Source organism: Bemisia tabaci, unplaced genomic scaffold (genome assembly GCF_918797505.1).
Source record: "Bemisia tabaci unplaced genomic scaffold, PGI_BMITA_v3".
Classification (NCBI taxonomy): Eukaryota; Metazoa; Arthropoda; class Insecta; order Hemiptera; family Aleyrodidae; genus Bemisia; species Bemisia tabaci.
The window spans coordinates 323,674-344,323 of NW_027311740.1; the positions used below are offsets into that span (position 1 = coordinate 323,674).

At 36.3% G+C, this 20,650-nt stretch overlaps 1 protein-coding gene across 1 annotated transcript; it reads left to right on the plus strand.

The window, feature by feature from the left end:
* Nucleotides 1-2,098: 2,098 nt before the first annotated feature.
* AIF (Apoptosis inducing factor) lies at nt 2,099-20,641 on the plus strand. The gene is made up of 13 exons (XM_019045462.2): nt 2,099-2,268; nt 3,840-3,928; nt 4,772-4,912; nt 5,798-5,864; nt 8,032-8,174; nt 9,130-9,254; nt 10,940-11,171; nt 12,242-12,371; nt 13,022-13,221; nt 13,732-13,872; nt 15,305-15,589; nt 16,170-16,325; nt 17,600-20,641. The coding sequence occupies exons 1-13, from the start codon at nt 2,181-2,183 to the stop codon at nt 17,669-17,671; spliced, it is 1,869 nt and encodes a 622-aa protein (XP_018901007.2). The 5' UTR covers nt 2,099-2,180; the 3' UTR covers nt 17,672-20,641.
* Nucleotides 20,642-20,650: the final 9 nt, after the last annotated feature.

Here is a 20,650-nt window from a genome sequence, read left to right on the forward strand (position 1 = left end):
TGGTGGAGTCATCTTCGCAGTGTGACGTGATGCGTCTCCCATTCGACTAGTGGCAATATGCCTACACCCATGGTCAAATAGTAATCTTGTTACGCCTGCCATGAATGAAATCAAATATCGACGCCTGCACGCGGAGTAAAGTGTTTTTATCTCTGATTGCAACGTTGCACATCTTTACTCATGTTTTATTTTTAATCAGTTTTCTTTAAAAAAGATACACACAGTTTTTTAGAAGTTTCCGAGAAATTTACGGAATGATCGAAAATATAATCACAAAAAATTTCGACGCGATATTTTCGTTCGTTCTGTTTTCTTTTTATTAGGTAAACCAAAATTCATTTTACACGAATCAAGATTCAGAATCGCTGCATCGTTTAAACGTCGTCCGAGTTTCTGAATCGTTGGAATTAAATAAATATTTACCCTTTAATTGTGGTAAAAGCCGGGCAGGGACCGTCAGAAGAAATGACGCGTGGTCCTCGTTTTCCGGCGATTTAGCGTCGCGCAAGCCAGTAGAAGGAGCGCGGTCGAGTGTCCAGTCATCTTCGCAGTGTGATGCCCTTCCAATTCGAAGAAAGAATCCGCATGAAATTCTGTTGAAGAATCATGTATCAGAGTGCTTAAATTCTTAACTTTATTCTTGGTCCATTCAATCTAAAAAAGCGAACATTGAACACTTTTCCAACTTTTCTCAGAAAAAATGTTCTATCGGAAGAGACGAGGCAACGCTGGACTGCTCATATGGCGTCGCAACACAACATCGGCTTTAAGCCCCATTTTTCGATGCCGCGATTATCCTAACGCGAGTTCAAATAATCGCGCCGAAGACGGTACAGTCGGTATCAAACTCACATCAGCGCCTGCAAGACGATAGGAATACTTTACGCATTGCGGCAAATAGTGCGGTCGGCGTCAAACGCATATTAGCGCCTACAAGACTGCATGAATACTTCTTGCATTGCACAAAACGCAATGCGAGAGTTATTTGCGATACTACTACTCGACCGCGGGTATACGCACATTGCCGACTGGATTGAAGGTGCATCACATTGTAAAGATAACTCGACACTCGACTGAGCTCCCTTCCCGACTTGCGCGACGCTAAAATCGCCGCAAAACTAGGACCACGCATCATTTCTTTTGATGGTCCCTGCCCCGTTTTTGCCACAATTAAAGGGTAAATAAGTATCTTAATTGCAACGATTCAGCAGCTCGGACGAAGTTTAAACGATGCAGCTATTCTGAAACTTGATTCGCGTAATATTAATTTTGGTTTTATAAAAATAAAACGAACGAACGGAATTATCGCGTCGAAATTTTGTGTGAGTTTATTTCAAATCATTCCGGGAATTTCTCGGAAACTTGTACAAAAACTGTGTGTAGCAGGCGTTGATTTTTGATTTTATTTACGGCAGGCGTAACGAGATAACTATTCGACCATGGGTGTAGGTATATTGTCGCTAGCCAAATGGAAGGCGCGTCACACTGCAATGATAACTCCACCGCGTTCCCTTCCCTGGCTCGCGCGATACTAAAGTTAAATTATAGGATTACGTGATATCATTCTTGTCTCTTTGCTCCGGTTTTTACCATACCTAAGTAAAGGGAGAATGTGTGTCCTCATGTAATGATTCGGAAACTAGGAGGATATTTAATTTTTTTGTTTTGTAACAGGAAAAGAAAATAGAATGAACGAAAATATCGCGTCGAAATTTTCGATGCTTTTATGTGAAATCATTCAGGAAAGTTCGTAGAAAAGCTATGTGTAGCTTCTTAAAAACGGTGTAAACGTTGCAATCAGAGACGAATAAGATTTCTTTCGCACGCACCCGTCCGTCCCGTCGGCTTTTGAATCCATTCATCTCTTGAATAACTTGAACGTGGTTGTTCTACTATTTTTCGCATGCAGCTTTTCTTAATGGTTGGCGGCCACAGACCTCTAGTAATGTATATTTTCATATTCTGTTACAATAAATAATGTGTGCATAAGAAATTGTGCGCGCAACCCGCACGAGACGTCTCAATTCAAACTTCGCGCTACTCGAAGTCCCACTAGTACGTCATCAACATGGCGCCGAATTGGGTGATAGTACAAACCTCCTTTTAGTGGACCTTGCGCACAGTACGCGAACGCGAACCGAACTTCGTGCTTTTTGCAAGCATGACCGCACTCTTTAACAATGTTCAAAAATATTAGACTTGTAAAACAACTTAGCGGAGTATCCCAACGTAAATATGGAAGTTTCCGAAGAACCAGGCTGTTCAGAGGTAATTTCTCCTTCCATGATCTAATATTTCGGTTTTCCGGCCTCTTATCTCACAGACTCATGTTTGTTTATAACCTCCCTCACTCTTGATAAATGCAATATTCCTCGATGTTGAATTTATTTTACATTTAGCTTTGAATTTATTTATGGCCCCCAAACGATTTCTCTCATGTCAAACCAGATTTTTTGTGTTAAATCTGGGCAAACATGGTTAACTATATAACCTCATTTTTGTCATCAGTTACGCGGCTTACACTATTCATGCTGCATACTCTGCATATTCATGCTACCTCCTTTTGTTTTTCAAATATTACTCAGTTCGTAAAAAACCACATTGCGTAGTTATTTCACCTTAACATCATTACTCTTCTAACATCACACCATCATTAATTTGAGATGAGATAACGAATTGAGGTTATGTTGATACGATGTCCATCAACCTAAGGACTTTTTTTTTAGCCGAACTACGGAGGATCGCTACAGAAGCATCACCTTTTTATCCTGTTCCACTGCGCACCTTCAGTGCGTTACATGCGTTCCAGTGGAACACTGGGACTGCTCTTCGGAGGCGGGTTGAGGCTGCGGTTAGGCCGGTTGAACCAGCCCGAATCGCTAAGATCGCATTTCACGGTTAAGAAGAAAAGTGCTTTATCAGCAAGGCTTTAGTACCAAAGCGTCTGCGTTTACTTATTAATACCTGATATCTGAATAAATTTAGAGCTGCCAAATTTTTTATTGAGACTACTTAGTGTTGATTAAATGTTAGCCCTCCTCAGAACAGTAGTGTCAAGCTGGAGACGATATTTTTTGAAGTATTAGATACTGGGTGCCTGATTCCATTGCTGGCTAGCCCAAGAACCCAATCATCCATCTTCCCTTTCTATATCAGCCGTCGTAAAGCAAGGGGTGTGTAGTCTCAAAAGTTGGCAATATCAAAAGCTGTAAAGGTTTGTTCTCTTTGGGTGATTTCAAGTAGACACAAGCTAGTTTTCCAGTTTTCTATACCTCTTTTTGTGTTATAACCATTTTCAAACGGTTTTCTTCACCTTTTCATTTTTGCACCCCTCTAAAGTTAGCCTGTCGGTCATGCAGTCGCGAAGTTCTTGAGCTTCAGTGACTAGATAAGGCTATTAAGTTTTCTTTTTTTATAGACTCTGTATCTGATTTGTTGACTCCTACTCTCTTACGATGTCTGCTCTTTATCTCCAAAGTGAAATTGTTTTCATATTTTCAACATCAAGTAATGCACTTCGACGGCGTAAGTCTGCAATCACATATCTCATTTGCGGTGTCTGAAAATCTCTGCCTCTATGTTATTTTTTTAAAAAAGGACAAATGACATCATTCCTTGAAGTTCATGCAGAATTTTCTTCGCTCAGAGAAAACAAATCACGGCAGTTTTAAGGAATTGCCGTTGAGTAGTTTTCCGTTTAAAAAAATAAAGTATGACAGGAAGTCTGCGACGTCGCAAACCAAGTTATGTGATCGCCAACTTACACTGTCGACTTAAACTTAAGTGAATGTTTTTTGCTATAGTAAATAATTCTCCCATGTTGTATTATTCTGTTTCAGCATCATCGTCAGTTTTACCTCTACCTGATGTGGAAGTCACCTGCCAGAGTATATGCTGCTCTGCCACACTTAGAACAAAAACAAATGAAGTAAGATGAAGTAATAATACTCTGAATGCTGTTAAGGTCTTCCCCAGGTTTTATGAGAGGAAAGATAGAAAGTGGGACATAGCCAAAGCATCGAAATGAAGTAGAATCAATATTCAATCTCCAGTAAAATCCACCTGCCATTTTCAAATTCCAATCTCCAATTTTGAATCCGTATGGAAATTTCTTTTGAGAAAGTTTCATGGACTCCATATTGATAGCCAAAATGCAAAACTGCATTGCTCCATCACAGTATATTAAAATTTTCTCTCCAAGTGGTTAAACAGCACATTCAAATTATTATGTTGGCCGTCAGGCCAATATTTAATTCTTATCTATAATCATAATCTATATATTAATAATCTCAGGGATAAAATCTGGGTTCACTGAAATGTTCCATCCTTAAATGATTCAATGGTCAAGGATATGGAGGAGATAGAAGTGAGGCACAGCTACAGACAATACTAGCTAAGATCCCTTCATCTTATCTTGACAAAGTGTTAGGGTGTAAAATTGAAACCATGCGTTTTCGCAAAAAACACTAGGTTGAAGCTTTTTTACCAGGGGTCCCCAATTTTACTGTTATCTCTACTGTCAGTGTTGATCGCAGTAGTAAGTCAGTAACGTCCAGACCAACGTGGAATGAGTGCATTTGAGGGTTTTGCGGTTTTTGAGTACTGGAATCGGGGAAAAGCATACCTTCATTTCACCTACATAAAGGCAATATATTGATCCTTTTGAGGTTGACTTTAGTTACCTTTTTTTTCTTTTCTTTTGCTTTCTGCTTCTGCTCAGATAAGTTTTAAATGTAGTAATGATTTTTATGTATTTGCAAATTTATTTCAGGCCTTAAGCAATTCGGCTTCGCCAAATCAATCTACAGGGAATCCACCAGATCCTCCTGATCCCCCTATTGGTGATAACAAAACAAAGCGAAATGCTTTTCTAGCCGTAGGACTTATTGTATTAGCAGCAACTGTCTATAAGGTAGTATCATAATCTTCAAATTATTTGTTGAATTATCAAAAACTTCCTTAGATAGTAGACTTGTCAAAAATTGACAATGCAACATAGGTAGATCAAGTTCAATTTTATCTAACAGCTTTGAAGATTGCAATTGATCAGTTGTTTTTTCACATAAATAAGTTAGCTGCTGCTTACTCTTGATAATTCTTAAAAGCTGACAGCTTGCTGCATTTGTACAAGACAGCTTTATCGCCATCCTTTGCGTTTAACCATCAAAATATGGATTCTATCTTTAAAAGGAGAATTTTGCAAATCATTATTCATTCCTGAAGTTTTTTAAGGAAAATGATAGTGTTATCAGTTTAGTTTAGAATTGAACTCTATTGCTTAAAGAAAGATTATCTAGTGGTGTCTGTAATAGTAGTAGCATATTATGCAGAAAAGTCTGTCTCCACAATCAGTCAGATTCTCTCTGCAGAGATAAGGTCGACCTTTTAAGCAGGTTTTAGCATACTAATCTCAGAGGGCACTATGCTTAAAATGTGTCGTCGAATCAGCTGTACCACTCAAAAATTGGATTTCTGTTGCATCTTCTCTCCTTTGCTCCTTGTGCAATTTTATTCATTATCCTTAATCCTCATGCCTCCATAAAATTGAGGATACTTTCAATAATTTAGGATTGCCAGCCTCTTGCGGAGGTTGTAAACATATTGAAACTTTTCTAGGTGTCAATATGAGTATTTTTTTTAATGGCAGTCATAGTGGGACAGAATCATGAATCATTTAGTGAACATTAGGATTTTGGTCTAATTAAGAAATATCTTGGCTCAATCCCTGATATAATGAATAAAATTTCGTTTTAAATTGCCACTTTTTTTCACCTTGTTTTATTTTCAACTGTTTCAGTTTTCACCGTCATCAAAAAGTAGTCCTACAGATGTATCTACAGAAAACAAAAGTAAAAAGAAAAGAGGTATGACGAAGATGCTGAGCTCTCATTTTCAATTTAGTATCATTTTTCTTACAATTGTGTAGTTTCATAATGCTGAAGACCCTGGAAAAAAGTCACTAATGAATCTGACCATGCTAAAAATTCATCAATCCTAACTATTTTTATTGTCAGGTTTTGAATTCTTTTGAATAATAAAATGTATAAATGTACTTATTCTTTTTTTGGCAAATTAGCTAATTTCAACAAATAATGCTCAAGGTTAAAATAATATGCAATTATTTACTTACACAATTGAAATTAGTCGTAGAGTACTCATAATGTTCAGTTTTTTCTTCTTTTTTTTCTTTCTTGTCAAAGGAGGAAACTAATCAGAAGAAACATCCCAGAAAATTTTTTAGACGACCCCTTTCTCTCCTTAGAAGAAGGGAGTGTAAGGAAGTATAAGAATGCTTTAATGGAGGGGGCTATCAGTTTTTTAACCATCATATTTCGACAAGAATATTCACCACCTCTCGTAGCCAGTGAAATTTTTCTTTCAATGTAATTTTTTGTGACTCTTATTTTGATTGCTAAATGTGTTCATGATGTTAATTATTCATCAAATTATAAGAGATTTAGTTGTTGTACATTTTAATATACATTAATTTTGAATTTGAATATATTTCTTGAATTTCGGACGAAAACTGACTCTTGCTCTTCTTGATTATTCGTAGGTACTTCAAAAAAAGAAAAAAAAAAAAAAAAAAAAAAATACATTACAACCTCTTTAATTTAAAAAAACAACGGACCAGTGTCCGACACGTTCAATGCCTTTTCTCCCTGTCCAATAGTATTATTAGGACGCTTTTTACTTTATTTTCATCCTGCCATTTCTTATACCTCAAAATTATGGAAGTAGATTCCGAAAACAGATCGTGTTAATTGCATGCAGGTATACTTCGTTCAGTTATTCAACGTGGCAACCCCCCCTCCCTCCCTTCTCAAATAACCATCCAAAAATGAAGAATAGTAAAATCGTTGGTCGTTTTGGATGATTAATCATTAAATTAGTCACATGTATTATACCTCAAGCTCCAAGCCAAATTGTCAAATAATTATTCCGGTATTTGAGCGTGAATTTGCTATTTTTCGCAAATTTACCATGTTTTAGTTAACGATGGAGTAAAACTGACTTCAGATTCGTGATCAGCGACCCAAAAAACATATAAAAACATGTATTGCATGCCAACAAAGGTGATACTCTAATTAATGCCGCCTAGATCTGGCTCTGGAACCAATGTGCGCCGCGCCTAGTGCATCAAAAACGCCTCGACGCCGGGCCATTAATCTTCGTTTATCTCTCTGAACCGCAAAAAACCGCAAGATATCTCTACAGATTATGAAACTACATGAAATTCTGCGTCACCTAGTACAAGTCTGATATTGGTATTCGCCGGTATTTGATACATTCCAATCCTCTGAAGTTTAAAAACACAGATTTTTCAGAGCAGGTGTTAAAGAAATAGAAAATATAAGAAAAAATGATGAGGAAATAAAATAAATGATTTGATTTACTTCTCAGGGGCTCTGCCATGCTGGAAAACCATCAATTGCATAACCTGTTGCGTGAACACCATCAGTACGGAACGCATTTGGTGCGTCTTCCATCTGGGCTTCCAGTCTTACCTGTTTAACGCTCACGGTTCATCATCAATTTTTTGATAACAAACAAGATTCTGGTGAATTTAATCACTGATTTGGTGTCAGTGGATATCTGAGAATGAAATGCAACCTCTGGTAGCTTTCTACCAAACACTTGAAATTACGACTTTTGAGCGGCTTTAACCATCAATATTTTCGAAAAGACTCCCTTGTAATTTTAACATTGGACGCATTTCTAGGGACCTGCGAACTGTGCAAATGAGTCTTTTTAAAAATGTTGATTAATACAATTCTCGTGCAGTCCTTTTTAAACAGTGTTCTCTAAATTTGTTTTACCGTCAGAACATGGCTCTGTTTGTTTGGATCTTTGGTGACATGCTCATTTATGATCATGCAACAGTTGGTTTTTTCATCAGCTGAGGCTACATATTGTCAAACTTTCGACAATTCTATTCGTTGAGTGTAGTTAATTTATTGATTCTTTATTTAAGTAGATTATATTCACCAAGTAATTATGTCCATTCGATGTCTTCAATTTTGTTCACAGAGTTTCAAAGACCGAGAGAACAAGTCAAAGTTCCTGCCACCTCTGATAATATTCCAGATGAAATTCCTTACCTCTTAGTCGGAGGCGGAACGGCATCCTTCTCTGCTTTTCGTGCTATTAAGTCACATGATCCCACTGCCAAGGTGAGATTATTCCCCTCTCTCTTGAAACAAAGTTTTAACCTAGATTCTTTTTTGGGAGCCTCAGACGTTTGGGCCCTCTTTCAAAGTATGGATATTTCATAATCGCCTTGAATTCAAGTTCAAAGTTTTTATTTTGGATAACCCAAAATAAAGGTGCAGCTTAATTAGGTACATGCAAGAATTTTTAGAAAAATGGCAATGAGGATCAGACTTTTTTTTTAAAAAAAAATCGTTTTCTGTAAGTGAAAAAAAAGCTGGAATTACTAAAATTTGAAGATCTAGGAAATTGAATAGCAAATCCTTGTTTTTTTTCCAGCCAGTGAAAATAAAATAAAAATCATCTGAAGTTGTATTAGAGGTTAAAGCATGAAAAAAATGTTCATCAAGAACAGTTGAAAATTAAAATAGTTAATTTGGTTGTTATTATATTTGTAAAACAAAGTTAATTTACACTTGTAATTGTTATTATATTTGTAAAACAATTTAATTTACACTTGTAAACAGGTGGTTGTAACATAATTTGATGAATACAAAAAAAAAAAAAAAAAAAAAAAAACAGCCTTTTTTGTCACAAGCGCCCCTTAACAATGGAAAAATACTACCTTTGGCCATAGATAGTGCGTCACAGATTGAGGGATAGTAGTTGCCTCCATCTCCACTTTTTCAAAGTTTTCAAGAGGAACTCCCCCCCCCCCCCCCAATTATCATTGTCCTAGCTTTATTCAAAAATTAGGGTCCAAGTATAAGGTGCAGTTACGGATACCCCTTCCAGAGAGGTGTCTTTGCTGCATGGTGAATTTTTTTGTGGCACTTTAGAGTGTGGCGGAGATTGGAGGGAGCATCTTCATTTAATTTCATTGACTATTAAATTCTTATATTTTTGCCAGGCCAAAGTCCAGAACATCCTGGTACAACAAAAGCATGACCCCATAATGACACTGTCTTTATGTTACAGGTGTTGGTGATAGGAAATGAACCGTATTATCCTTACATGCGACCTCCGCTTTCGAAAGAAATCTGGTATTCGGATAACGATCCGTCCAATTTGACTTTCAAACAGTGGAATGGAACTGAGAGAAGGTTAGTAAAATTTTCAAGAAAATTTTTAGCATTCCAGAACATGCTCTGTTTAATAGTGACGACTTGAACAAGATGATTCACTTCGTCAGAAATTTTTTTATTTATTTGGAAAATAAAACTACAATAGATTCAGCATCACTGTGTCTATACCCACTGCTTTACAATGCAAAAAAAAACGCTTTCCAGCCACAGTGGAAACGAGAGGTAGATTTCGACTAATTGTTTCTTTCTATGAAAACAATTGCGCCTAATGAGCCTGACAGGTCGGAAAATCGTCCCCTTGAACTTGAGATTTTTCGGATAAGGGGTGGTTTTAGAGGGTAGGTGAATATAGGTTGTTTTGAAGGCCACAACGAGACGAGTTTTTTGACGTATCACCAACTAAGATCGGACGAGTTTGAAAAATCATCCCCCTTCGGACTTGAGATTTTCCGGATAAGGGGTGGTTTCAGAGGGTAGATGAATATAGGTTGTTTTGAAGGCTACAACGAGACGAGTTTTTTGATGTATCACCGACTAAGATCGGACGAGTTTGAAAAATCATCCGGACGAGTTTGAAAAATCATCCCCTTTGGACTTGAGATTTTCTGGATAAGGGGTGGTTTTAAAGGGTAGATGAATATAAGTTGTTTTGAAGGCCACAATAGGACGAGTTTTTTGACATATCAAGGACTAAGATCGGACGAGTTTGAAAAATCATCCCCCTTTGGACTTGAGATTTTCCGGATAAGGGGTGGTTTTAGAGGGTAGGTGAATATAGGTTGTTTTGAAGGCCACAACGAGACGAGTTTTTTGACATATTATCGACTAAGATCGGACGAGTTTGAAAAATCATCCCCCTTTGGACTTGAGATTTTCCGGATAAGGGGTGGTTTTAGAGGGTAGGTGAAAATAGGTTGTTTTGAAAGCCACAACGAGACGAGTTTTTTGACGTATCACCGACTAAGATCCGACGAGTTTGAAAAATCATCCCCATTTGTACTTGAGATTTTCCGCACAAGGGATGGTTTTAGAGGGTAGGTGAAAATAGGTTGTTTTGAAGGCCACGACGAGACGAGTTTTTTGACGTATCACCGACTAAGATCCGACGAATTTGAAAAATCATCCCCCTTTGGACTTGAGATTTTCCGGATAAGGGGTGGACCGATTTTCACAAAAAAGGAAGAGATGAAAGATATTTCTTCGAAATCTACCTAAAAATGTATTAAGTCCTCTCTTCTCTTTATCTAAAAGTTCTGCAGACCGACTCAAATATTAGGCAACGTCTACTTTTTATGAAATGGACCAATTGGGACCCTCATAAAGTCGATTTTTTTTCAACTTCACCAAAATAAGCCGCCCTCTGCTGCAACATGGCTAAAAGTTGAACCATAAACTGAAGAAGGACCCCAGTGAATGAGCCTTCATTTTACCCTCAAATCGGAAATATCAAGTCCATTTGCACTTCTCAGTTAATGTGCTTGATAATTTTAATAGGGGGACCTCATTGTTTTTACTTACGCACCAAAAAATGCCTTTAATATCCACCTCCTATTTGAGGGTTCAAAATATGAATGACCGATTGTACAGAAAATATTTCTTCTGGTTTTATAAACTGAAACAGAACTCCTTAAAAAAATTGTAATCGATTCCTAAATTATTCTTAAAGATTCTGCTAATGAGTGGATATTTTAATTGTATTTTAGCCTGTATTATGAGCCGGAAGATTTTTACACCAAAATTGAAGACTTGGAGAAAGACGCAGGTGGAGTTTCTGTTGCTCGAGGATGGACGATCGTCAAGGTTGATCCCAATGAAAGGAAAGCTATTCTTGAGGATGGCAAAGAAATCAAGTACGAAAAGTGCCTCATTGCCACTGGAGGAAAACCAAAAAATCTCCCTGTTTTTGCAGAGGCCTCGGATGAAATAAAAAACAAGGTAACGCTGCACAAAATCTCTAGCATTGCTCTCACTGAAGATTTTATTTAACGTATCACTTCTCATCTCCATTTTCTGACGAGGCAATGGATAATTATAGTGGACCACAATGAAGTTTTTTTCTAAAAAATGTGGTGTAATAACATCAAAAATGAGAGAATCTAAGGTAACTCTAATTGCTGATCACAAAATTCTGAATTAATTCAGATATTCAATCAGTTATCAGATTAAGAAAATTTGTATATTGCTAATCAACTCCTGAAAGTGTCATGAACCTTGAGTTTAATCCTCATTTCATTAAAATGTAGTTAATTTCATGGGTGCATAATTTTTGAAGGTATTTTGCAGGTGAGTAAGAGCTCTTAAGCAGCCCCAAAAAATTATCCCCAGTACCAAATTAATTAGCTTTTAGCTGATGAACTTTTGGGACCTTAGATCGAAGCACTTATAACATGACTGAAAAAAAAAACCACAAATTGATTGATAATTGATAGCTTATAGGCACTGATTTTATGGACGGTTCTAATAGGATGCAGCCAATTTCTGCAACAGATTTGGTTTTCTATCAATAAAGATTAAATAGCTTATTCCATCAATGGAGAGCCCAACCCTCTTAGGTGTGTGCAGCATTTTAAAACGCATTTCAAGATACTGCAAGGATATTATGGAATTTCAGCCACTTTTACAGAATCATTGGTTGACTTTAAATTGAATATCAAGGTTTTACATATCGACGGCGTAAGTTTGCAATCACATATCTCGTTTGCAGTGTTTGAAAATTTCCGCCTCCATGTTATTTTTTTGAAAGAGAACAAATTGACATCATTCCTTGAAGTTTTTGCAGAATTTTCTTCGCACAGAGAAGAAAAATCTAGGCAGTTTCAATGAATTGCCATTGAGTAGTTTTCTGTTTAAAAATAAAGTATGACAGGAAGTCTGCAACGTCGCAAACCGAGTTATGTGATTGCCGACTTACCCTGTCGATATGAGTATCTGGCACTCAGATTGCAGTGAATTATACTTAAACCCATATTAATCAAGAATATGAATGTATTTTTGTTGCTTTTTAGATCACTCTGTTCAGAAATGTGTTTGATTATGAGGAACTTTGTGAATTGGTGAACGCTAAACCTGAAGCAATAGCTATCATCGGCGGAGGGTTTTTAGGAAGTGAACTAGCATGTGCGATCGCTAAAAAAGGTTAGTTTCTTCCCTTCGTTAGATTGTCTCCCTCTCTTTTAGTGATTCTAAGCTTTTATTAGTGTCAATTTCTTCTCCGTTGTGTAGGTCAGCAATGTGTTTGATCAATTGCAGCCTAATCAAGGCTATTAGCCTATCAAGTGTAGATAATAAAATCGTAGTGGTATCTTGGGTTTGTAATACTCAAAATTTCTTTTATTACCTGTTTTACTTTTTTTTGAAATATGACCACGATCAATGATCCTTTTAGCATTGGATAATGACGATTGTTTTCTCCCCCTGCCTCACAAGACTAAACCATAGAAATGTCATATGAAAACGTCTAGCAACACTTTTTCAAAAATAAAGTAGAAACAGAAATTTTGAAACACTGCAACCAATACCTGTGTTTTTATGATTCCACAATTGCTAATGTTTCTAACCATTACATCCAATAAAAATCTACCCAATTTTAAATGTTTTTAAGCTATGTCTTGAAAAGACACAAGAATTGTCTATGTCAAGTCAGGGTTAGAGTAAGTGCATGAGAGAGTAGAGCTGTGATAAAAAAGAAAATTCTCGAAGTGTGTTAATCCCCTCTGACCAATATTTATCTCTTTTAATCGAGGCTAATTTCATGTATTAATTTTCTCCTTTGAATTTTCTTTCAGGGCGCGACAAAAATGTTAAAATTCATCAAATTTTTAGAGAAAATGGAAATATGGGTAAAATTCTTCCCGCTTACCTGAGTGCTTGGACAAGTAAAAAAGTGGAGAAAGAGGGCGTATTAGTTCATAAAAATTCGGAGCCGCAGTCTGTATCATTGACAAATAAAGGTCAATTGAATCTGAAATTAAGCTCTGGTGAAGAAGTAAGTATACATTTTTAACACAATGGGTCTGTCGCACTGGTCACAGAATTGCGTTTTGATGCTTGATTCTTTTCGATGGTTGAAATTGTGATTAATTTCAATCATAGTTATAATTATACTTATTATAATAATTGGTATAACTTTTTCTATTATTGACATATACACACAATCTTTCTGTTCATGTTATTCAAAATACTTTATTACCTAATAATACGGATGGAATAAATAAAAATATTTATCTTATCTTTTGGTCTCTACTTTCTCCTTCAATTTTTAATTTTTTATAATTGAGGAATTTTAATTTAAATGAATAGCCACCTATAAAAGCTTAATTAAATGTGAGGCTGCGGTGTGTGTATTTGGGTTCTGAACACGATTCAAGTAGTTTTACCTTTTTGACTCAGTGGATTTCCAAATAAATACTATCATCATCAGGATATACTTATCTTGTGAGTCACTCTACTCATCCATAAAGCTTTTTATAATCGAAAATTTTAACTTTCCTCTCAGATTACAGTGGATCACATTGTGGTGGCTGTAGGAATTGAACCAAACACCGACTTGGCCAAAACCTCAAAGTTAGAAGTGGACAAAGACTACGGTGGATTTTTAGTCAATGCGGAACTTGAAGCCAGAACAGATCTCTATGCGGTTTGTATGACTCATCATCAATTTTTGTTTGGAAATCAATGAAAGCCCAAGATTCAATTATCTTAATTCTAAGTCGTAACACCCACCTTTTGCGCTTCAAAATTTGCAATCCATTTTTGGTTCCGTTTGGCCAACTGAATTTTATGGTCATCCTACTGTGCATGTTACTTTACTTAACTTCCAGGCTTCACTGTGTTTTTTTCACTGATTGCATTTTATTTATCGGTTTTTTTTTGCTCACTTGTGAGTAGCTAGAAATTGGGATGTGCCTTGTGTGTGAAAAATTATGATATTATATGCTCAGTTTTTTCTACTTTCTCCAAGACCCAACTTCCTAGAATTTTTTTTGGATGCTAGAGAGTACCTAAAGGCATAGATACACAAGATGATTAATCGCGGCGAGTGAAAGACGAAAGCCAATGGGAAGCCTTAATTTTGATCCATTGATGTCAATATATCGAAATCAAGGCTCTCCATTGGCTTTCATCTTTCACTCGCGGCGATTAATCATCTTGTATATCTAGGACTTAATGCATGGTGTCCAGAACGGAGAATAATGGGGGAAAACCAGGATTCACCAAGGAATGAAAAATTTCAAAGAAATCAGGAGAAAATTTCCAGAACCCAGAAATCTTTTCTTCCACTGCCTAGAGCCACTTCCTTTTTAAATATTGCAGAGATTTCAAGTACTCATTGTTATTAAGCTTTATGTTATTGCACCCGAGCCGCCATTTTTGACCTCTTGAATGACATATTGGGATCTTCAAATTATCATAATAAAAGAGAAGCTTCCATCGACCAGATAATGTAGATATCAGGAATGCTTTGGAATTATAAATTCGAATGTGCACCGAAGAATCGGCTGAAAAATAAATAAAAATTTGATATTCATATCTGGAACTTTTCAGATTCACATGGTTTTTCCCCAAAAAATAACGGGGAACTGGGTATGAACTGTGGTTCCTCACCAATGAATGAGCTCTCGAAAATCAGGGAAAATCGGGGAAAAATTACGGAATGAGCATGGTTAAGACTTGTAGACACCTGCAGCCTGATTTTTGAAATTTTGTGTTGGTCGAGTAGACATAGATGACATAGGTCAAAAGGCAGAGCAAGATTGGTCGACTATGTCTTATCGCTGCTTTGTCGTGCCCATGTCGAGTGGAACTCACGACAAACTAAAGGCACCTCTTAAGTTTCCGACAGTATGTCGTCCATTCCACCTGACAAAGGCACAATAAAGCAACGATACGACACAGCCAACCAATCACGCTCTGCCTTTTGACCTATGTCATCCATGTCCACCCGACAAATACAAAATTTCAACAATCAGGCTGCTGAAGTATTTTTAAGTCCAAATCTTCGATTTATTTCTAGATTTTCTGAAGGAAATAAACCAAAATTAATAAATTATTTTATATAATTCATTCAGGCAGGGGACTGCGCTTGTTTTTACGACCCTGATCTCGGGAGGAGGCGTGTAGAGCACCATGATCACGCCGTTGTCTCAGGACGTCTAGCTGGTGAAAATATGACTGGAGCAAGTAAACCGTATTGGCATCAGTCGATGTTTTGGTCTGATATTGGTCCTGAGGTTGGCTTTGAAGCAATTGGCATTATCGACTCTTCTCTTCCCACCGTTGGTGTCTACGCACTAGAAGTAGAAGAGGATAGTAGAGAAGCCTCATCAGAAGATGAAAAAGACAATTCTGAAAAAGTATGTATTGGTTTGTTTGTTTTTTATTTCCTTCGGTGGAAAAATGTAAATTTAATTGAATGGTTGTTAACAGGCCTCAGGGAGAAAATGCGTTGTTGATAAAATTTTTCAATGAGGCAGTCTTACGTTTAAAGCTGCAAAAATTATGTAATAACATCAGCTGTTCTTTTTTTTTTTTTTAATTTTTTTATTTTGTAACATATAAGTATTCTTGGATAGTTTAAACAATAAATTAATTTAAATGCTTTTGATGAATGCTTCATGCTATTTCCCTCTGTTTTGCAGAGATTCCAAAATTTGGATAATAATGTAATATTAAATCTCTAATAGTTGCGCTTTATAATTGTAGAAATTTAAACAGTACCCATAAATTTTTTAGAAAAAGCGTCTCTTTTTTCCCAGCCTGTGAACTTTGGACATCATTGTTTATTGTGGAGCTAAGTTCTCTTTTCCTGATTTTTGGGAGATTTTTAAAAGAATGGACTGCAATTTTAAATGCATCTTCCTTCTATGCATGTTCTCTGCAAGTGCGCTGTATTCAAGCCTATGATTTTTAACAATGTTTTTCTTTTTTTTTCAGTCTGTAAGTGCTATCAAACCTGATATCAAAGTGGTCTCCAAGGATAATGTTCCAGATGAGAAATTTGACAAAGGGGTCATATTTTACCTGAAAGATGGAATCATTGTAGGAATGGTTTTGTGGAATATCTTCAATCGGATGATGGTGGCTCGACAGGTAGTTTATCAACATATGTCCTTGCTATAAAATTCATTCTTTTCTCACCTCGTTTTTATGAATCATAGACTGAATGAGTCCTTTCTGAAAAGTTAAACAAATTTCCAAAAGGATACCCAAGCTCATGCTAAGTAAAAATGCTTGGACCTCAACGGGCAGTACATTGAATAGTAAATTGGAAAGTTAAAAGTGAACCGTATTATTTTCCGAGCGATAAACTTTTCACGTGTTTGCATGAACTCAAGAAGTTACTATTCTTTTACAAAGCATTTTTGGGGTACTCAGATCCAGGGATGAAAGTGATGGTGGTGTGGAAAAATTACCCTCCTGAGCGTCTCTGTATTCCAATTTTAAAAAGTAAGAGCTTAAATTAAAGCTGGAAATATACTCCACGTAACAGAATAGCTGGTTTTTCTGTAACATTAATACTTTGCAAGGAAATCCAAAGGAAAACTTACTTTCTTGATCACCCTCATACTTCATCAGAACAGTCATAGTGTGCTCCAAAGATGAATGAGTCTGTTGCATAGAAGAGATACAGCCAACTGAATATACTTTCTACCAAAAAATCCACCTGAAAATCACGTTGGGCACATCCAAAAAGTCTGAATTCCACTCCTTAGCGCCTCATTTGTGTAGTTTGTAACACGCTTTTTAAAATTTACCGCGTGTGCAGGCAGTTTTTCTTGGTGGTTAGCAGTCAGGTTTGCCTGGAGAGAAACCTTATCTAAATAAACAAAGAACCTCACAAACTGTTATAAACTCTCCTTGTGTAAGATTTCAATTGATTCAAAGCTTTTGTTTTTGCCAAATGAAGAAAGAAGAAGAAAACCAGCACTTGAAATCATACAATAGAAAAAGTCAGTGAAGTCATTTATTTACTTAAGTTAGTTTTGTTATGTACTCCTCTCCTGTGCAAACCTGGTCAGCGGTGACTAAGAATTACTGCTTGCAACTTGAAGGAATGGAAACTTGGAAAAGTGTGCCACCAACTACGCAGATCGTGCGCTAAGGAACGAATCGCAGACTTTTTTGACATGCCTTACGTTATTTTCGTGCATTTCACCGATGGAGAGAGTGTTTTCTTGCGTGCAACAGACCCATTTCTGAAATGCAAGTTTAAAATTGTGGATTTAATTGAAATTATTCGCAAAGCTTAACATCTTAAAATGCTCCAGTTTTTTTAGCATCAAAGTTTTCTTTCTATGTTCAAGTTTTTTCGCACATTTTTCTCTGTCACTGAAACTAACTCATTTTGTTCTGTAAACTTCCAGATTTTAAAAGAACAGAGACAGTTCGAAGATTTAAATGAAGTGGCAAAGCTCTTCAACATTCACAAAGACTGAGCACAAGCAGAATTCATCGAGCCATATTCAACGGCAGATTTCAAATTTTCTCAGGTTCCTCTCTGCTAACCTCATTCGCATATTGTGTTGATATTTTGCTTCCTCTACTCTGAGATAAATTCTTATAGACAAGTATTAATTTACTGTAAGGAAGAATCGTAAATTTTATAGTTTGAAACGAACCTAAAAGTTCACTGTAAGCGCAGTTCAAAAACCAATTCATCATAGTCCAAGAAAAGTAACTTATAAAATTACATCGGAAGAAACTTTTATGCTGTTCATCAAAAAAGTGTGCAAAGTCAATATCAAGGATTTGCTATTTTTATGATTTGATTGATTTTATTATTTTTCTTGTCTTGAAGAATAACTCAGGATGAAGGCTTCCAGTTGTGTTTTAAATCCTAACTTCTCAAAAACTAACTAGAGCTTTCGCTTGTCATCTCCCTGACTTTATCAGTTCAACTTCAGCTTAATTTTCTCAAATCAACGGTGAAATTGCAAAACTGCGTATCTTTGTTTTGGTGTTTCGAAATCTCTGCTCCTATTTTAATTTTCAAAAGGAGACGGAACCAATATCATGGTGTCAAATTTTCACAAAATATTCCATACATAGAGAAGGAAACTCTCCAAAGTTTTCCAAAAAATAAGTTTTGTAGTTTTCCATGTTGAAAATTAAGTATGACAAGAAGTCTGCAGCGCTGCAAAGCAAGATACACATATCTGCAATTTCACCATCAAAATGTAAATTTATACTGATAGGATCAAATTAAGCACCTCTTTTTGCATACTAATACTTTGACTAACAAGTTAGAAGGAAAAATAGTAGAACAAATTAAATTTCCCTTCCACTGTAACAGAATATGCTCAGCATTGATAAGCCTTCAATTTTTCTTTTTTACTTTTCCAATTTTTGAGTTCTGTAAGACGCTCAGTTTCTAAAAGTTTGGAATTTCCTCAAGTGCACATTTTTTTGCCCTATCCTTAAGAATCACACGTTTCTTATCACAATCGAATTGCATATTTTTCTTTCATCATCAGCTGTACAAATATTTTGTACTCGCTAGGAGGTCACCCTATCCTCTTCTGTCTAGAGTATCTTCATCTTTTTCCCATTATTGAATGGTGGCCCATTCTGCAGTTAATTTTCAATGTGTTATGTACACAAAGGCTTGTCCCAAGGATTTTTGTAAGATGAGTCTTTTCTCTTTTAAGACCCAAGTCTTTGCAGGGTGTCTAGTATAATACATTTGGACGTATTTCTGCCAAACGAAACTATGTGTATTATGACGTGAGCCCTGTTATGCATATATTCTTATGGGTCTTGGGGCTCATGTCTAACTACACATAGTTCCGTTGGGTAGAAATACGCCCATTTCTTCCCTCTGATTTTTCCAGGTTTCCCCTGGTCTTGGATTTTTCGTCTCTCTCAACTTTTTAATCCGAATCGGAAGAAACACAAAAACAAAAATAGCTTAGGGCCAAGCACTGTTACAGATTGGTCACAGCTCAAAAATCTGAGGAAAAAATTCTTTACAGACCGGTAGAGAGTACTGCAGGGCTTAGTATCATTATAGTTAGGCATAAAATCACTATCTTGCGTGGTTGGGGATTCACCCGGTTACATGTTTTTGCTCCCTGACTTCTTCCAAATAAATGTTAATTCCCTGTTTTCCCGGTTGCTGGACACCCTGTTTCGAAAGTCTAAAGAGATTTTTTGGAATGTCTGAAAAATTCTCATTATTTTCAGTCAGAAGTTCTGTTAAAAATATGGTATCAGCTCTTGAATATTGTTTTGTTTGACCGTATGATACATGAACCCTGTGCAAGTTTCATTTTTTTATCAAATCCATGATGTAAGTTACATCCAATGATCTCGTTCTCTTCTCCAGGGAAACTTTATTACGCACCAGAGAATATTATAACATCTGTCAAGTATGTACCAAGTTCCTAAGTCACCAATGTATTGACTAAATAATACAATGGGAATAGCTAGGTTGGAATAATTGTCGCTCTGCTCTCGTAAAAGCGTATGTTAATCTCAATGTGAGCTCTGTTCTCTGTATAACTATTTGCTTTCCAGGGCTTACGTGGAAACAGAGATACGCCCTTACGTCGGAGGAGTGACGATTAATGGAACAAGATTGTTAATCAGGCAATATTAAAAATTATGTTGCCTTGGGATGAAGGCTACAATTTGTTTTAAAAGTGAGTCAGTGAGAAGAGGTAACTCTAATACTAATTGTTTGAAGTTTCTGCTGAATGCAAGAAAAAAAGCAATTTTTTTTTCATTAAACAGACCGAAAGACAAAGAAATTAAATATAATGTTATAGGGCTAAAAATGTAGATTTTGACGCCGAATTGTTGTTTTCAAAGTTTACTTTGGCAACAACTAATTTCTGTTTAATATCTCTCATGTCTCAATATATCTGATCTATCGTTTCTGTATAGTCCTTCTCTGGAGGCTTCAATCCTGGAAGTAGCTTTACCTCTTTCATAACTCAGTTTAAGACTTTGATTCTCTTTGAATTTGATTTTTGATTAAAGGAGCTAACATGAAAAAAGCTTTTCATAAAACTTCAGCTGTAGAACAATGATATAGGGTTCTGGATTTTCCTTAAGTCTCCAAGTGGCTGTTCGATCAGGATGTTTGTCTGTTTTTTGCCGCATTAAAATGAAAGGCATTGCCCCCAAGGAAATGAGCCTATGAAAGCAAACCTTTTTTTTATTTTACATTTCGGAAAACATGCCGAGACGATACAATTTGATGACATGCATTGTGTATATTAATTTCGTCGTGCTCATCTCTCATCTCTTGAAACTGTACATTACTAAGATGGATGTAGAATTAAGTGCCCTCTGACTATAGCGAGTATTTAGCTCAGACTACCTATCTGCATTTTGAATCATCTTGATTTTAATTTAAGTTTTCTCGTAGAAATGAATATATTTGAATGTTTTTATTTTTTAAACTGGTTCTT

What these genes read in the sequence shown, in the direction of transcription:
- AIF (XM_019045462.2), top strand. Translation starts at nt 2,181, where the DNA reads ATGTTCAAAAATATTAGACTTGTAAAACAACTTAGCGGAGTATCCCAA. An exon ending in CAAAAGTAAAAAGAAAAGAG is followed by an intron (nt 5,865 to 8,031) that starts GTATGACGAAGA and finishes TTTTGTTCACAG; the next exon opens with AGTTTCAAAGACCGAGAGAA. An exon ending in CGGATGAAATAAAAAACAAG is followed by an intron (nt 11,172 to 12,241) that starts GTAACGCTGCAC and finishes GTTGCTTTTTAG; the next exon opens with ATCACTCTGTTCAGAAATGT.